The 16,862-nt window shown below is 29.1% G+C and overlaps 3 protein-coding genes across 8 annotated transcripts in view; 2 read left to right on the top strand and 1 right to left on the bottom strand.

Moving 5' to 3' along the window:
* LOC103577409 (dual specificity protein kinase splA) overlaps positions 1-2,946 on the top strand; it is an 84,798-nt gene extending 81,852 nt beyond the window's left edge. For all 5 annotated transcript variants that reach the window (XM_014444360.2, XM_014444359.2, XM_053737894.1 and 2 more), the window contains 4 exons: positions 211-966; positions 1,473-1,639; positions 1,907-2,106; positions 2,488-2,946. In XM_014444360.2, the coding sequence (XP_014299846.1) occupies positions 211-966; positions 1,473-1,639; positions 1,907-2,106; positions 2,488-2,523 (1,159 nt within the window). In that variant the 3' untranslated portion in view covers positions 2,524-2,946. The remainder of the gene's footprint in view (positions 1-210; positions 967-1,472; positions 1,640-1,906; positions 2,107-2,487) is intronic.
* A 1,567-nt stretch (positions 2,947-4,513) lies between these two features.
* Positions 4,514-10,721, top strand: LOC103577411 (atrial natriuretic peptide receptor 1). Its single transcript, XM_014444349.1, has 15 exons — positions 4,514-4,638; positions 5,396-5,561; positions 6,482-6,761; positions 6,829-6,938; positions 7,042-7,451; positions 7,516-7,757; positions 7,806-7,882; positions 7,968-8,173; positions 8,382-8,532; positions 8,593-8,752; positions 8,841-9,001; positions 9,088-9,254; positions 9,680-9,826; positions 9,887-10,353; positions 10,429-10,721. The coding sequence occupies exons 1-15, from the start codon at positions 4,514-4,516 to the stop codon at positions 10,719-10,721; spliced, it is 3,162 nt and encodes a 1,053-aa protein (XP_014299835.1).
* Positions 10,722-11,374: 653 nt separating this feature from the next.
* On the bottom strand, positions 11,375-16,517 carry LOC103577413 (zinc finger TRAF-type-containing protein 1 homolog). 2 transcript variants are annotated; one of them, XM_014444365.2, is made up of 7 exons: positions 16,085-16,517; positions 15,211-15,455; positions 13,013-13,251; positions 12,467-12,678; positions 12,149-12,309; positions 11,854-12,056; positions 11,375-11,752 (listed from the first exon to the last, which is right to left on the bottom strand). In XM_014444365.2, exons 2-7 carry the CDS (start codon positions 15,433-15,435, stop codon positions 11,725-11,727), a joined length of 1,068 nt encoding a protein of 355 aa, XP_014299851.1. In that variant the 5' UTR covers positions 15,436-15,455; positions 16,085-16,517; the 3' UTR covers positions 11,375-11,724. The 2 variants fall into 2 exon arrangements, with proteins under 2 accessions (XP_014299851.1, XP_008556251.1); XM_008558029.3 differs by having other exon boundaries at positions 11,376-11,752; positions 16,054-16,516.
* Positions 16,518-16,862: the final 345 nt, after the last annotated feature.

Raw genomic sequence — 16,862 nt, 5'->3', positions numbered from 1 at the left:
TCAGCATAAAAAGAAAAAAATTTAGTGTCAGACAAAATGAGCCTCCGTAAAAAAATTAGAAAATTTATTTGTTTTTTTAAATAAAATGATTTTGAAATTTTAAGTGGCCCATTTTTCCGCTTTTTCTACTAAACTATTTTTAATAAAAAAAATATTTATGATTAATTAAAATTATCGGTAATAAATTTATTAATTATTTTAAATTTATAGGAGTGACAAAGAAGAAGAAATCCCGCCGATACCAACAAGCGAACCACCACCAGATTCACCAAATGAAGTTCCAGTGATCGGTAATCACCAGATAATAAAAGCGCGTCCATTGACACTAAAAAAAGTACTACTGTCAGAGCAGCCTAGACTCCGTTATTCAAAATCAAACGTCCATGTGTCAATAAACCGACGAATTGAAATGCCACCGGCATTTTTATTTCCCGAAACTGAGATACCAGCAGATCTTATGCAAACAGAACAGCAGCAGCAATCGTTAGTATCCAGTGACGTTATTGATCACAGTACTTTGAAAATACCCTCAGCAATAGATGATGAAGTGCCATGTAATGAGAAACTCGAGGACTCGGATATTGTTGAAGCCTTGAATGTAATTAATATTGAAGATAAATTGAAGAAAGACGCCGCTGCTCAAGAACGTAAGCCGGAAGTTGATACCGACTCAAATGCTAAAACTGAGGTGATAAGACGCAAGAAAGGAAATCTTAAATCAACGACGGGCAAAGCTAATCTGTCAAGGAGGGTATCCTTTGATCCTCTGGCGCTTTTATTGGACGCCAGTCTCGAAGGAGAGTTGGAGTTGGTTAAAAAAACAGCTAAAGAAGTTCCTAATCCCAGCTCGGCTAACGACGAAGGCATCACCGCGTTGCACAACGCCATTTGTGCAGGTCATTTGGATATTGTCAAGTTTCTGGTCGAGTTTGGCTGCGATGTCAATGCCCAGGATAGTGACGGATGGTAAGTTATTACTTTTTCATGATACCAGTTTTAAGTCTTTAAGTCTCAGTGTCTCTACAGTCAGTCTAATGTCGCGAACAAATATTAGGAAACAAGTAAATTGTGAATGCCTTCAATCAGCGGGCAGAGATAATCATGTTCTGTTTCTTAGGAAGAAATAGTAAATTACACACCTAGGGAGGAAAGTAGGACATGCCAACCTTCGTGTATAATTGCCTATTTTCTTCCATAGTGTGTATACTATTTCTCACCAGACCTACATCTGAAAGTTTAAATTTGAGTCTCTGTTACGTTTGAATTAGCTTGTTTCTAACTGGCTGTTGACACTGAAACTTTAATTCCCAGTGCAAATAATCAGGAAAAATTTAGTGTGTAACTTAGGATGAAACACGCGGGTGATGTCATCCAACTTCACCTGGTCTGCAAACGTTTTGTTTCATCCCTTGTCACACAGTATACTATTATATTCTTATGAATAATTAATTTATTTGTTTTGAATTAATTAGGACGCCGTTACACTGCGCTGCAAGCTGTAATAATCTCGCGATGGTGAGATTTCTTGTTGAACACGGTGCCTGTATTTTTGCCACAACGCTGTCGGACCACGAAACCGCTGCCGAGAAGTGCGAAGAGGACGAAGAAGGTTTTGACGGCTGTTCTGAGTATTTGTACAGTACGTATATTTATACATATATTTATTTAACTTGTTAATTAAAATAATTCATTACCGTCAAACCACGTAAACATTCTCCTGATTTTTTATCACAGTTTTTCCCGTATACTTCTGCTGATTAAACGTTTAATTTTTAAAAAATTACCCCATTTTTTATTTTTTGCGGGAAAGTATACGGGTGAGAAAACGTGGGATGGTATTAAATTTTTTTTAATTACTTATGAGTGTGTAATTAACAAAACGCGGATTTTTTTCCTCTTTGTCAAGGTGTTCAAGAAAAGCTGGGCATTATGAACAATGGACAAGTTTATGCGGTATTCGAGTACGATGCGCAGCACAATGATGAACTGTCGTTGAAAAACGGGGATCAGTTAGAAATAATAAGGAAAGGAGACGATAATGAACGTGAATGGTGGTGGAGTAGACTGGGACATCGCGAAGGATATGTACCACGTAATTTATTAGGGGTAAGTTGGTACAAATTTTGGTTTTTTTTTTTTATTATTGAGGCGTAGTTTCAAAATTCCAAAATTAGTAAAAAATTAAATTCAAATAAAAACTGAATTTTTTTTTTTTGATTGACTAGAAATTTGCTGGTTAATTAATTAATCATCAATTTTTTATATAAGCGAAACTAGACACCTATTGAGGAAATTCTTAGACGAAACCCCCACATTTAAAATGTATCCAAAGTCCTTGAGCTTTAAAAAAATTTATCAAATAAATTTATTAACTCGTACTGAAAATCATTGGATAATTTTTTTTTAAAAAGAGAGGGGGGTAGTGTCTAAGATCTTCCTCAAAAATAAAAAACAATATAATTAATAAATATATTTTTAAAATTTCAGCTGTTCCCGAGAGTACTACCGAATAAACCCGAATAACAAAAGGAGAAATTGGAGGCCGAGGAGTTAGACGAAGATATGATAGAAATTTTCGTATGAAAAAAGAAATATATATATTTATATATATTAAAGATAAAAACATTTATCACCACAGTATTCAATTTGCAGCTTTATGTTTTTAGATATTTGTAATAGTGTACTTTAATGTTGCAAATTATTAATTATTATTATTTAATAGTGCGCTCTGATTAAGATTTAAATTTTACAATTATAAATATATATTTATATACATACACATGTATATATTTATATATATATTTTTTTTATCATTCAGTACTTAAATATTGTTAAGTATTTTAGAACTTTTTTTAAATTTTTAAACGCCGGTTTCATTTGCCGCCTTTTTTTTAAATTTTAAATATGATCTATTTGTTTCACCTAAATGACATTTGTTTAGTTGAATTCAAATGGCATGGAATTATTACAAAAACAAATAAATATCAAAATAATAATAATAAAATTGTTAATAAATAAATGAAATTTTCTTAATCTAAAAAAACGATATGTGATCTCGGATTAAGAAAATATTCATAAATAAAATTATGTTATGATTTGTAATTTTTTAAATTAAATTTTCCAAGCTTGTCAATAGAAATATTGATATAAATATTGTAATATTATATATAATTAAGTAATAAAATGATTATTTTATTCTTAAATTCTAAAAACTATTGCCGCTAGATAAGCGATTAGTTTAGCGCTTTATTATTATTAAAAAAAAAAATATTTTTATTGTTGAACAATTAAATTACTCAATGAGACTGTAAAATATGAACAAAATACTCGATTATCAAAGTAAAATAAACATTAAAATTATAAATAATTATAATATTTAAAAAAAATTTGCGTCATCTTCTACGCAAATGATAAAAACAACACACGATATAAAATTATTTCCCATGAAATAAAAGTGTGCCTTTATAAAAAATATTAAAATCGTTTATTTAAATAAATAAAATATGTAAAATGCACTTAGAAATAAACTGGTTGTTTTTTTTAATATTTTAAATATAAATTGTAATAAATATTATTTATAATTAATTAATTTCTTCTTTACTAAGTGTAAATTTTTAGTTATAATAATAGTATTAATTTAATTGACTTTTTTTTATGTGCAATGTTCCGTTAATATTTTTTTTTAATTTCCAATTAATTAATTTATATATTAATAAAAATATCAGTAATAAAAATTTAGAAAATATTTATTTTAATTTTAAATAAAATGACTTTAATTTTAATTATCAAACTACAAAATAAATTTAATAAAATTTCTTTTACTTTTGAATTTTTATAAAAAAATTTCCATAATTTTTAAATTTGTGTTCTACTTTTTTTTAAGTTTTTAGTTTAATGTTAAGATTAATGGGAATAGAAAAAAATTCAGAATATAGAGCAACCCCTATATATAGGGGTGAAACTTGTTGCGAAACGTCAGACGTTATCCGTCGTCCGAGTTGTGAGGTCTAGTCAATAACTAAAAATCATAACAAATATAAGTAAAATTATTTATTTTTAATTTAAAAAACATGAAAATGTATAAAAAAAAATACAAAGTAACAAAACTAGTGATACAATTTATTTACATAATTATTTTCTTCAGCAAAAGTAATTATTTATCAAAAATATCAGGTACGTATTTTTTTTTTTTACATAATTCATGTAAACTTTTTTTTTAATCTTCTTATTTATTTATTTACAAATAAAAACTGTTATTTTAATAGTGAAGTAAAAAAACAGTGAATAAAATTACAATAAATTTACGCGCGGGTTATCTAGAAAATACATAAAATTTGAATACGAATTATTATTTTTCTAGTCCGTTAATTATAATCTAACTATTGCATGGGATTTAAAATAAATTTATCTATTGCATATAAATTCTGCTGTGGAAATGTTTGATATATTTACTTAATATTTTATTTTTAAAGCTAAAGAATTATTTGTACGGACTTATAATGTTGGAGTGCTGATGGCATCCCATTTAGACAGTCCATTTGACCTAGAGCGTTGTGGACCTGCTGTTGATTTAGCACTCGCTGAAGTTAATGAATTTTTAATTATACATAATGTTCAATTACAGAAAGTGCAAGCTAGGTAAATCATTATTTACTTACCTACTACTACTATTCACTATTTACTATTTCATGATAGAAATTTTAAAAATAAACGCTTACATATAACCAGCCCTCGTTACAAATTTAAAATAAAGACTTCACTCTTTTAAAAAAATTATAACTCGAGTAATTTTGCAACTGAACTTACTTGAATTTTTATTGAGTGAAAAAATTTATTTTATTATTAAATTATTCAATATTTTGATTTTTATAAAAAAATATATTTTTTTACAAACATTAAAATGTCGTTTTTGATATCAATATAAATTTATTCAATAGATCTTAGATACAAATAAAAATATTGAAAGGAAATTTGAAATTGTAATGCAACCCTTGACGTTTTTTATTTTCAAAGGGAATTTCTATTCCCAATAGAAAGTCTATTGAAATAAAAGATATTTTTATTCTCACAAGTGATAAAAATTTCTCTATCCTAAAATTCAAAACTAAACCAACGTAATAAAATTTAAACTCAATTATAATCAGTTTGTTGGAACAATAGTAACTTAATTGTCTTATATAATCACGTGGTGAATAGACATTTACGAGCAGGATACGTGATTGAATAGTAAAGCAGGGATGATATACATCCCCCGTATCCTGGGGTCACGTGTCGATAGTTTACGGACAGTGACTAAAACTCAAACTAAACTAATAACTGGAATTTTAAAATTATGTAAAGCTATTATTTTAAAGAGAATTACAACTTTTAAATTGAATGGAACTAATTATTGTAGTTACCCATCGTGTAGTGGTGCGAGAGCACCGGGATTAGCAGCGGACATGCATTTTCGCGATAACGTTATCGCGTTTATCGGTCCAGCGTGTGCTTTTGCATTGGAACCTGTTGCGAGACTCGCGGCCTACTGGAACACGCCGATCATTACTGGAATGGGTGATCAGGTTCATGGAGAAAAATTTTTTATTTGAAATTTTCTATTGACCATTTAAGGAGAGAAGCTGGTCTGAGATGCAAAAGAAAAAAAAAAGCATATTTTTGTGATTTTTTTTTTCAGAGTATCCTCTTTATTAAAATTTTCAAAATTTGTAACATTATTAAGTGACATTTCAAGAATGTTTTGCTAAATTTTCATTAAAAAATATTGAAAAATAAGCCAGTGGTAGTGGGGAGAGACAAGTTACCTCCAAAAAAAAAAATCTCGTGTTGTAGGTTTTGGTTTTTTTCGTTTCTGATGGGGCAGTGATGAGTTATCCTGTCTATGACACGGAGACTTTCTTTTGAAGGTGACTCGTCTCTCCCCACTACCACTGGCTTATTTTTCAATATTTTTTTATAAAAATTTAACAAAATATTCTTGAAATGACTCTTAAGAATATCACAAATTTTGAGAATTTTATTGAAGGAGGTACTCTGAAAAAAAAAATCACAAAAAAATTCTCTTTCTTTGTATCTCAGACCAGCTTCCTCCCTTAAGCTAAATTATAATTATTCAATTTTTTATAATTTTTTTTTTTTGAATTAAATCAACAGCCGCCATCAGAAGGCGAACTCTCAGTAACATCCGGTATCCTTGGTAGACTTCACAAATGGAAAAATGAGAGTTCAGTAAGTTTTTTTTAGTTTTATTTTTAAATAAAACTTCTCATGTTTCTTTTCTCTCCTTTTTTTTATTATTTGTGTACGTGCGATTTACTGTGCAGCTAATTAGACTGTTTTTTTAATTTACGATAAAGTTGCTACTAATTAACATAAAAAAAATTAATTTCTCACTCGATTTTTTTATTAAAATTTTATAAAAATTATATATGATTTGAACTTTAAATTAAATCTTTTTAAAAAATTAATAATCATTTTTTAATAGGGAATTTTTAAAGATAAAAGTAAATATCCGACATTAACACGAATGTCTTATTGTCAATGTCGATTACGTCTAGTATTTTCGAGCATTTTCAAAGAATTTGGATGGTCGCACGTTGCATTGATACTCGACAAATCCGATTTATTTTCATTGACAGTAGGAAAAAATTTAGAATACGGATTACGTAAAGACGGTCTGCTTAAATTTGTACGAGAACTCGACGGTAATTCACATGATGATTCCTATCATTTGTATTTACGTGATGCCAGCATGTACGCAAGAGGTAAAAACGATTAATTAGCACACTACACTAATAAAATCTCTCTTTAATTAAATTAATTGACTTGAAGTCGTGATACTGAGCGTAAGAGGAACACTCGTCAGAAGATTTATGCTAGCAGCCCATGCTCTAGGAATGACACGCGGCGACTGGACATTTTTGGACGTTGAAATAATTCAAGTAAGCCCGAAAAAATGTTTAGTTAAATTAACTTCTTTCGACTGGCTGTCGAGATCCTGAAATTTTAAGTTTTGATCCTGGTATCATGAAAATAAAATTAAAGGGTTCGTATTGGGGTGATCATGACTGGGAAATAGGCGACGTAGAAGACGGAGCAGCACGAAAAGCTTACGAAGCTCTTCTACGAGTTTCATTACTCCAACCGACCTCTCCGCGTTTTCAAGATTTCGCAGAAGACGTTCGTATTCGCGCGCAAACCGACTATAACTACACATTCTCTGACGGTGAGGAAGTTAATTTTTTTATTGGAGCTTTCTACGACGGAGTTTATTTGCTTGGTATGGCTTTGAATGAAACGTTGTCCCAAGGAGGAAATATTAATGATGGACTCGCTATGACTAAAAGAATGTGGGGGCGTGATTTTGTGGGAATTACTGGGCATGTACGTATTGATATTGACGGTGATCGGGATGCTGATTATAGTATTCTCGATCTTGACCCTATTACTGGAAGGTAATTTACTTAAATAATTTATTTATTTATTTGTTTATTAATTTATTTACTGATGATTTAATAGATTTGAAGTAGTGGCGCATTACTTGGGACTGAATCGAGAATACAATCAAGTGTCGGGTAAAAAAATTCACTGGCCAGGTGGCCGTGAAGGACCACCGGCAGATATTCCTGAATGTGGATTTCTAGGTGACGATCCAGGCTGCTCACGTAAAACAGACGCGTATACTCTGATACTTTACTCGAGTTTCGCTCTTGGTATTTTTTTACTCGCTGTTAGTACCGCAGCATGTTTGCTCTATCGACATCTACGTCTCTCCGCTGATTTGAATAACATGTCGTGGAGAATCAGACCAGAAGAATTGCTATTGGAAGTCAGTAAAACTTTTTCTTCCAAGATAAATTTACATCAAGCTATGGCTGACGCTAATGTAAGACATTTGAGATGTGACAGTCTGATAATAATTGTTGTAATTAATAGTAGCTTGTAATTTATGTCGATGGATTTTGTTTAAGAATTTTGGATTAGAACAAAAAAGACGGGGATCGCAATTAAGTGGTGATTCATTAGCAGCAACATCGGTATTTACGAGTGTAGGTATTTATAAAGGAGAACGTGTTGCTATTAAGAAAGTAACTAAAAAAAAAGTTGTTGATGTTACCAAAAAATTACTATGGGAAATTAAACAAGTACGTGATGTTACATCGGAAAATACTGTTAGGTATTTAGTATTTTAATTTTTATTCGAATTTTTATTGAAAACTTTTCATTTCAATTTTCTCTTCCAATTTTTGTTCGAATTTTCAATTCAAATTTTTATTAAATAATAATTTATTTAAATTTTGTGTTTGAATTGTTACTTAAAATTTTTTTACTGCTAATTTTCTATTTAATTATTAATTAATAATATAAATAAATTTAATTAATAGATTTATTGGAGCATGTCTGTGTTCACCATCACCAACAGTATTAATATTAACAGAATACTGTCCAAAAGGATCACTCAAAGATGTCCTTAATAATGAAGCAATAAAACTTGACTGGAACTTCCGAATGTCATTGATCCATGACATCGTCAAAGTAATTATTTATAAGCCACCATTAAAATTTATACATTAAAATAACTACAATTAATTTAAGGGAATGGATTATTTACACGCAAGTGAAGTGAATGCGCACGGCAAACTACGGTCATGCAATTGTTTAATTGACGGACGTTTCGTATTAAAGATATCCGACTTTGGTCTCAAGACTTTGACAACTCCTGCGGAATTGGTTATTGATGAAAATTATTACTCGAGTAATTAACCAGTTGCATAACTAACTTTATTAATTATTTGATAAATAATTTATCATCTCATAAATTAATTTTTTAAAAATTTAAATAGAATTATTGTGGATCGCACCCGAGTTGTTACCGCAAACAGTTTTGCCAGGTAGCGCAGCGACACAAAAAGGTGACGTTTATAGTTTTGCTATCATTTTAGAAGAAATAATATTACGTGGCGGTCCTTATGAAGTAGCCAAGACTTTTATGACATCACAAGAAGTAAATTTCATTTATTTATTAAAATCAGACCGTTGATAAATCTCATAAAATAAATAAACAAATTAATTTTTTTTCAATTACTGAAGATTGTAAATCGCGTATCGTCAGGAGAGAATCCATGTTTCCGTCCAGAAGTTCATCCAAAAGATTGCCCTCCAGATATTTTCTGTCTTATGGAAAGATGTTGGAGTGAAATAAGTGATGACCGTCCATCATTTCAAACAATTCGCGGAATAATTCGCGGCATAATGAAGTCAGATAAATTAATGCTATAGTCGACTATTCGTCATAAGCCTAGTCTAGGTGACGTAAGGGAAATTTTTCTAGTGATTTTGTGCTAAAATATCTGCGAAACATAAATTGTAAATTTTTATCATCAATTTGTCTGTATTTTTTTTTATAACGGGTTATCTATATATCCCTCGCGGTTTTCATGATACAGTTTAAACGTCGTGTTAAAAGAGCATAAACGTAGTCGATAGCGAATGAAATACCGTTATGGCAATTTCACGAGGGATATAACGAAACCCAAAACAGCGATTAAGTAGGGGAAGTTTTTTTGGACTCAGTATCTGCCGATTGAGGGGAAAAGACTTATGACGGATAGTTGACTCTACTTTTGTAAATTTTCAAAAATTAATAATTAGTAAATATTATTTTTTTTTTTTCAAATTACAGAGGATACTGCGAAAATCTAATGGATGATTTGTTACGTCGTATGGAACAATATGCTAATAATTTAGAAGCATTGGTCGAAGAAAAAACTGAGCAACTGACGTTAGAAAAACGTCGAAGTGAAGAATTGTTGTATCAAGTATTACCAAGGTACTGATTAGATTCTAAGATAAAATTAAAAAATTATAAATTGAAAACAAAATATTACAGACAAGTAGCTGGACAACTGATGGCTGGCGAACTGGTGCAGCCAGAACAGTTTGAATCCGTGACTATTTACTTCAGTGATATCGTTGGTTTCACGGCGCTGTGTGCTCAGAGCACTGCGATGCAAGTTGTAGATTTTCTTAACGATCTCTACAGCACATTTGATCGCATAATAGGTTTCTATGACGTCTACAAAGTCGAGACAATCGGCGACGCTTATATGGTTGTCTCAGGACTACCCCAACGAAATGGAGACGAGCATGCCAAGGAAATAGGTCTGATGGCTCTGGCTATTCTTGATGCCGTAAAATCGTTCAAGATCGGCCACAGACAGGACTCGCAATTAAGTGTGAGAATTGGCGCGCACAGTGGTCCTGTTTGTGCAGGTGTCGTTGGACAAAAAATGCCGCACTATTGTTTGTTTGGTGATACTGTCAATACAGCATCACGTATGGAGTCGACTGGCTTACGTAAGTCTATTTTTTTATTAATTATTCAATTTAATTTAATTTAAAGTAACCAACTAAAGTATAAATAATTTCCAGCGTTAAAAATCCACGTGTCAGAAACAACTAAAAATATCTTAGATAAATTTGGGACATTTGAATTAGAATTACGCGGCGAAGTTGAATTAAAAGGCAAAGGTACTGTGACGTCATACTGGTTAAATGGATGCACAACACCAGATCCACGCTTATCGTCACCAAAATTACGTAAATACAGCACTAGTCCGCCAGATAATGGACAATGTACAACATTAAATCCTCTTATATTCCCGCAGAATATTTTAAATGCTAAAAATTCTAATAATACATTTATTAATTTGTCTGAACTCTAAAAATATATAATTCATATTGTTCTTCATTAGTAAAAAACTTTACAATTCATCTATAGCAATCGTACGGCTTGCAAGCCAACAGCAGCGGTAGTTTGGTAGTCGCCACTTGATCGCCACCACAGCTTGTATTGTCCCTGGTAAAAAACTTATTTCAGAGTTTCTTAATTCCCAACTTGAAGCTGCTTAAGGCCTGAAGATAGCTTAGATCTTTGTTCTCTACTCTCAAGGATAAACGATTCTATCCATGTTGTACTTGCACCGTAAAGAGAAACTTTATCCACTTTTTTTTTTAAACAAATGAAAATTTGTTATAAATAAAAACCTATATAACCTGACTGTAGATTCCCTTCTCTATTTAGCGTTTCGAGTTTTTGTTTGAGGGAAAAATTTTGACAACAAAAAACTACCCGCCTTAAAACAATTAGCAGTAAAATTTGACGAATTCATTCACAAAAATAGAAATTTCAAGCTTTTTTGAGTAATTAACTAAATAAATTACGGTCATTAAAATATATTTATTGATTATTATATAAATTTATATATATATCTAGTCATAATTAAATAATTAAATTTATTTGAGTAAGATTTTATTGAACTTACAATTACATATTATCTAGTCTAGAGAAAATAATATTTTAATAAAGCCTCGTTTACAAATAAAAATAATTTAAAAAATAATTGTATTATTTATTGTTCATGATAATAAAAATAATAATAATTAATAATAATAATAATAATAATAATGACTAAACTATAAGATACTCTTATTTTTCAGTCTACTTGAAAAAATAAACATTTAATGATTATAATTATATATATATTTAAATATATAAATGAATAGGGCTCACATGTTCTTTAAATATTTAAAAAAAAAATGAAAACGAAAGAATAATTTCAAGTTAATTGCAAGTAACCGAGTTCTATGATAATCTTAAAAGATTAAAAGATAAATATATATAATTTTATTTCTCGGCAGGATCTTGATTGCAATATTCAGCAGCAACTACTTGGACGCCAGGAACATAATGAGCCTGCAATAAATTAAAGTTTCATTAATTTAATTAATTAATTTATTTATGAATAAATAAATAAATGGAAACAAATTTAATTATATAAAATAACATAAAAGTACCGGAAACTTATTGCTTTAGCTGCTAGAAGTCTGTTGCATTCCGCGGTATCCGGTAATGGCAACGGTAAATACGGGCTTTCATTATCTTGCTCAGTAAAATCAAATCGATGAATACGTGGCTGTACTTTCATATCACCAAAAGGTCCTTTTAAAATTAGATAGTGGAGCGCCAATGGATATGTTGTCTTTGTTTTTAATATCAACTGTCCAAGTAACAAAGAAAGTTATAAATAATTAATAAAGTGATTGTCAGTATTGTTTTATTTAATACTAATATATTAAATTAATAACGTACTTGATAAGTCATATCACGTTCAGAACTTTGTGTTGGATCTCTCTGGCTATTATTAATTCTAGCTTTTACAACCCATTGATGATTAAATGCCGAGAACCGTGATGTTTCATAGAATAATTTGTGTACAAACTCGTCGGTACGGTATGGCTTCATTTGCAAGTCTAAACACCAGAGAAAACAGAACGGAAAAAATGAGTAGTTGAGATAGTTTTTATTATTATTATTATTATTAATATTAATAATGATAATAATGATGATGATGATGGGAAAATGTATTATTTATGAATAGAGTAATGGAGTTATAAAAAATGAGCAGACCGTTGAATGTGATTTTTTCGTAAGACAGAAGATCAAAAATGTTGTCATAGTGCTTGCGTTCCTCGAGGGTGCGGGCGTCTATGTCACGCAGTGCTTCCATTACATCGGCGCCAGTACGGTGCGGGTGGACGCAGTGCGCCTCATGCTCGGCACGCTCGTGATTCGGACCTCGCCATGGGCACCCGATTCTGCTGTACTTGCAGCTGGATATTCTAATCAAATTTTTTTTATTAAATAATTATACGTCGTTAGTACTCAGATTTATATTATACACCAATATTTTAATTGTTATGTATTTTTTATTACAAAAATGAATTTATTATTATTAATGGAATTAAAATATTGTTTTATTTATGTAAATTTATAAATATTAATGATGATAATTTTCAAATTTCAGATGTCATTTTTTTGTAGTAAAATTTATTTTTAAAAAAATAATTTCTAGTTAAAGATAATAAATAAAATTGAAGCCTAACTTGGCATTAGTATTTAAAAAAAAATCTATGTGTCACTAAATATTTAAAACTGATAATAAATATCTATTACCTTTCTTCACACATATTATCCTCATGACGTTCCAACGAATTTCTCGGGAATTCTTTAGCACAAAATTGGCATTCTGCCGGCAATTCTGAGACAGCCTTCTCAACAGCAAGATTCCTCGATGCTGATGTTTTGCTTATCTCAATTCTGCAGTTAGGACAAGTTGCCAACTCGTCTCGTAATCTCGCGTCCGCGAGTACGTGAGTGAAACATCCAGCGCACATCAAGTGTCCATTGGTGCACTGTGAACATTACCATACACAAACAAACAAAAATATATTATTATTAACACACCAATACCACCATCACCTTCACTAAATAATTGTCAATGACCAAAGATAAGTCCAACCACATAAATTTATCAATCAATCATCATCATTTTATCTTTTACTCATTGACTATTAGTATTATCATAACAATAGTAATAGTAATAACAATTATAACAATACATATAGGTATATCCGTGTAAAAAAAAATTGAAGAAAAAACGTTGACTATTCAAAACATCAGAAAATGACACGAATTTTTTTGAACGATTTTTATACTTATGAAATACTAAGAAAACAAGACTTATCATTACACAGAAAAAAATGAATTTTTTGGCGCAAAAAATTTTTTGTATTATAAATTGAAAACGAAAATTTTCTTAGGACAAGAAAAAATTTTTTGCGCCAAGAAATTTTTTCAAATCCTAAGAAAATTGATACTAAAGTTGACTGACGTCTAATAATTTTTGAAATTTTTTTAAAAAACAAATTATAAAAAAAAAATATTTTAAAAAATTGCACTTGTAGTTCTTTTAATTTTCTACAGATGCATATTTTTTTTTTTTTAATTGATTTGTTGATAAAAAAAAATCCTAAAATTAGCAATCGTCTGTTCGGTCAGAAAAACACGAGGCGGATCCACCATCAATTTAAAATTTATCTATTAAAATCTAAGTCCAGCTCTGTAATTTTAGTCCCTGGTACAGCAAATTTTGAACAATGTCTCAACTTTTTTGTTCGCATATTTTAATAGTTTTATCAGTCACTGATTTTTCCTTTGAATTTTCAAAAGTTTGAAAAAAGTTCTTCGGGTCATGTTTTCAATCTTCGAATAGTTAACGCGTTTTAAAAATTTTTTTACACAGGTATATATGTATATAACAATATATAAAACTTAATAACTAAGCTCGCGTTAACAGTAATTATTAATTAGCCAAGCTAAATTATACTCTTTACCATTATTCGGTGTTTTATATTATTTTTATACAAATCTGAAACACAAAATCGTATGGGGACTATTAATAAATTAACGTAATGATAATAAATATTTAAAAACACTTATTATGAATGACTACTCCATCAATTTCAACCAACTGATTATCAAATAGTTCCATTCCTCATCTCATTTATAAATAAATATTTTATTAAGGATTATTGGTACGTCAGGATAACATCCAGGACATAAATGTAAAAAAAAAAATCAATTTTCGTTATTAATTTAATTATTATTTATTTTTAATTTCATACAAATATATAATAATCAAATAATTATGATTATTTAGTAATAAAATAATTCTCTCACTCTCACACTAAAAACACCAAAAAAAAAAAATAAGTTAAACAATTACTTATATTTTTATCTTGATATATTTTATATAACATAAACATCTTGATTTATTTTATTTATGTCTTTATTATTAAAAGAAAAATAAATAAATAAACAAACATTACTGATCACACACAATATCTTGATAAAAAAAAAAAATATATTACTCTTCATAACAAATGTCTTGATAAATTTATTATTTTTAAAATATTCTTCACAACAAATCTTCATTAATTATTCATTACTTCCATATATATGTATATATATATTTTTTAAAAACTTACATTTTATTTTACACGCAGTACAAAATATTTAATTTTTGAGTAATTGAGTTTTTAAATAAAAAAAATATTAATAGTAATTTAAATAAATGAAAAAAAATTACACGATTTCGTAAATTAAATTCCATTATAAAAATAGGTGTCGTCCTACTAACAAAAAAAAATGTCTCGCGTTAAAAAAAATGTTAAAAATTTAAAAAAAATTACCGTGGTCTAGATAAAAATTGCAAAAAAAAAAATAATATCTAGCATTGATGCAATGATTAAGAATAAATGGTAATTAGTAATTAGCAGTGAAGAAGGATAAGTTAAAGTAAAAAAAATTACCTGGTAAACGGCAGATCTCGGGAGGTCAAGACAGACAGCGCAGCAAAGAATTCCTCCCAGACGATGTTCAAGTTTCTGATCACTTTTCCCGTCATGTTTGACGAGTAATTTTCGTCTCTTTTGATCTGGTTCTATAAAATCCTCGTTTGTTTTTTCAATTTCCTCACGTATAGTTGGCTCCGAGACACTACTCGACGACGATGCTTCACCACTTGGATCAGCCATCTTGATTGTTTTGATTTTTCCTAATTGCAGAGAGAGATAAATATTTATAAGAGGAGAATAATTATGTGGCTCTAGTTCCGGATAACAAAAGATTCAGGAACTGTATGAAGATGTACTGAGCTAGTGAAATAGGTCTATATATTTAATATATATAAGGAACGATGATAAATAATGTGACAAAGTGAGAAAGAATAGTGAAAAAGGCTATTGCTAAAAGTATTTTACGCGCACGCGTGCAAATTTTTTTTTAACACTATTTTGTCTTTGTTCATTGTTCCCTTTTTTATTTAACTTTTTTTTAAATATTATAAATTTATATTGATTGAAATTACTAAAAAATTTTCAAATAAATATATACGTTTATTTGAGATTTAAAATAAAATTAAAACATTTAAAATCCATGCGCAATAAATTGCGATATTTAAAATAAAATATTTAACTACGCAATTGATGATCTTGGTAATATTTAACGTCACAATTACGTCAATGATGACACGGTTTATTTATCATTTATTTTTATTTATATATATTTATATATCACTCCCGTCAGTTATTTTTTAAAATTATTGATAGCTGGGTATTAATTTATAAATTTCATTTAATTAATTAATGACGTACGGTTGTAAATAATGATGTTATTTATAATTACTCAGTTAGATACTGGAGTGTGTTTATAACACAACAAAGAACAAGAGAACTCGTGTGTTGCAGTAGTGGTGATGGTGACGGTGTTGGATCATGACTTTACTCCCCACTGCCGTCTAAACTTTTCATCCCCACTATTTTAAATTATGGATTATTATCATGTTCTGTTGTTATTATTTTTATGTATGCGTTTGTAAGTGCACATAATTGAAGACAATTTTATTATTTTTTTTTGGACTTCACTTCAGCCATTGAACTGTAAAATTACTTCTTGCATTACTATCAAATGGAAAGTTTATGACTAAAAATACATGACTTCTGATAACTAAAAATTTCAAATATCATTTATAAAACTGTTATTCAAATATTTAAATGACTATTGATAATTGCAGTCTTTAAATATTTATGATACTGAATTTGACAGACGTCAAATAATTTTTGAATTCTTAACAAACTGATGAACTATAAAAAAAAACTATTTTGAAAAATTGCACCTTTAGTTTCTTTATTTTTCTACATGCGCATATTCTTAGTTTTTTTTTTTTTTTCTTTAAGTTGTCGAAAAAAAGAATAAAAAAATTTTAATCTGTCTGCTAACTTCAGGATCATAAATAAAATCCTTATTAATTAAAGAAAATAATTGTAAGTAAAATTTAATGAATTTGTTTATAGAAATTAAAATTTTTAATTTTTAAAAATGCGCGTCCACTTGATAATTCAAAATTTTAAATATAATTTAAATATTTTAATGATTATAAATAATTACAGTACTTAAATATTTT

This window comes from Microplitis demolitor, chromosome 4, assembly GCF_026212275.2.
Source record: "Microplitis demolitor isolate Queensland-Clemson2020A chromosome 4, iyMicDemo2.1a, whole genome shotgun sequence".
Taxonomy (NCBI): Eukaryota; Metazoa; Arthropoda; class Insecta; order Hymenoptera; family Braconidae; genus Microplitis; species Microplitis demolitor.
The sequence above is the reverse complement of the archived record's forward strand: the minus strand, read 5'-3'. Positions and strand labels throughout refer to the sequence as shown.

Bases quoted from the DNA above. Each gene is read 5' to 3' on its own strand.
- LOC103577413 (XM_014444365.2), bottom strand. From the start codon at position 15,435: ATGGCTGATCCAAGTGGTGAAGCATCGTCGTCGAGTAGTGTCTCGGAG. The intron at 12,310-12,466 runs GTCTGCTCATTT...TCTGGTGTTTAG, and splicing joins CGAAAAAATCACATTCAACG to ACTTGCAAATGAAGCCATAC. The intron at 11,753-11,853 runs GTACTTTTATGT...AATTTATTGCAG, and splicing joins GCTAAAGCAATAAGTTTCCG to GCTCATTATGTTCCTGGCGT.
- LOC103577411 (XM_014444349.1), top strand. From the start codon at position 4,514: ATGGCATCCCATTTAGACAGTCCATTTGACCTAGAGCGTTGTGGACCT. The intron at 5,562-6,481 runs GTTCATGGAGAA...ATTTTTTAATAG, and splicing joins TTACTGGAATGGGTGATCAG to GGAATTTTTAAAGATAAAAG. The intron at 8,753-8,840 runs GTAATTAACCAG...AAATTTAAATAG, and splicing joins TGATGAAAATTATTACTCGA to AATTATTGTGGATCGCACCC.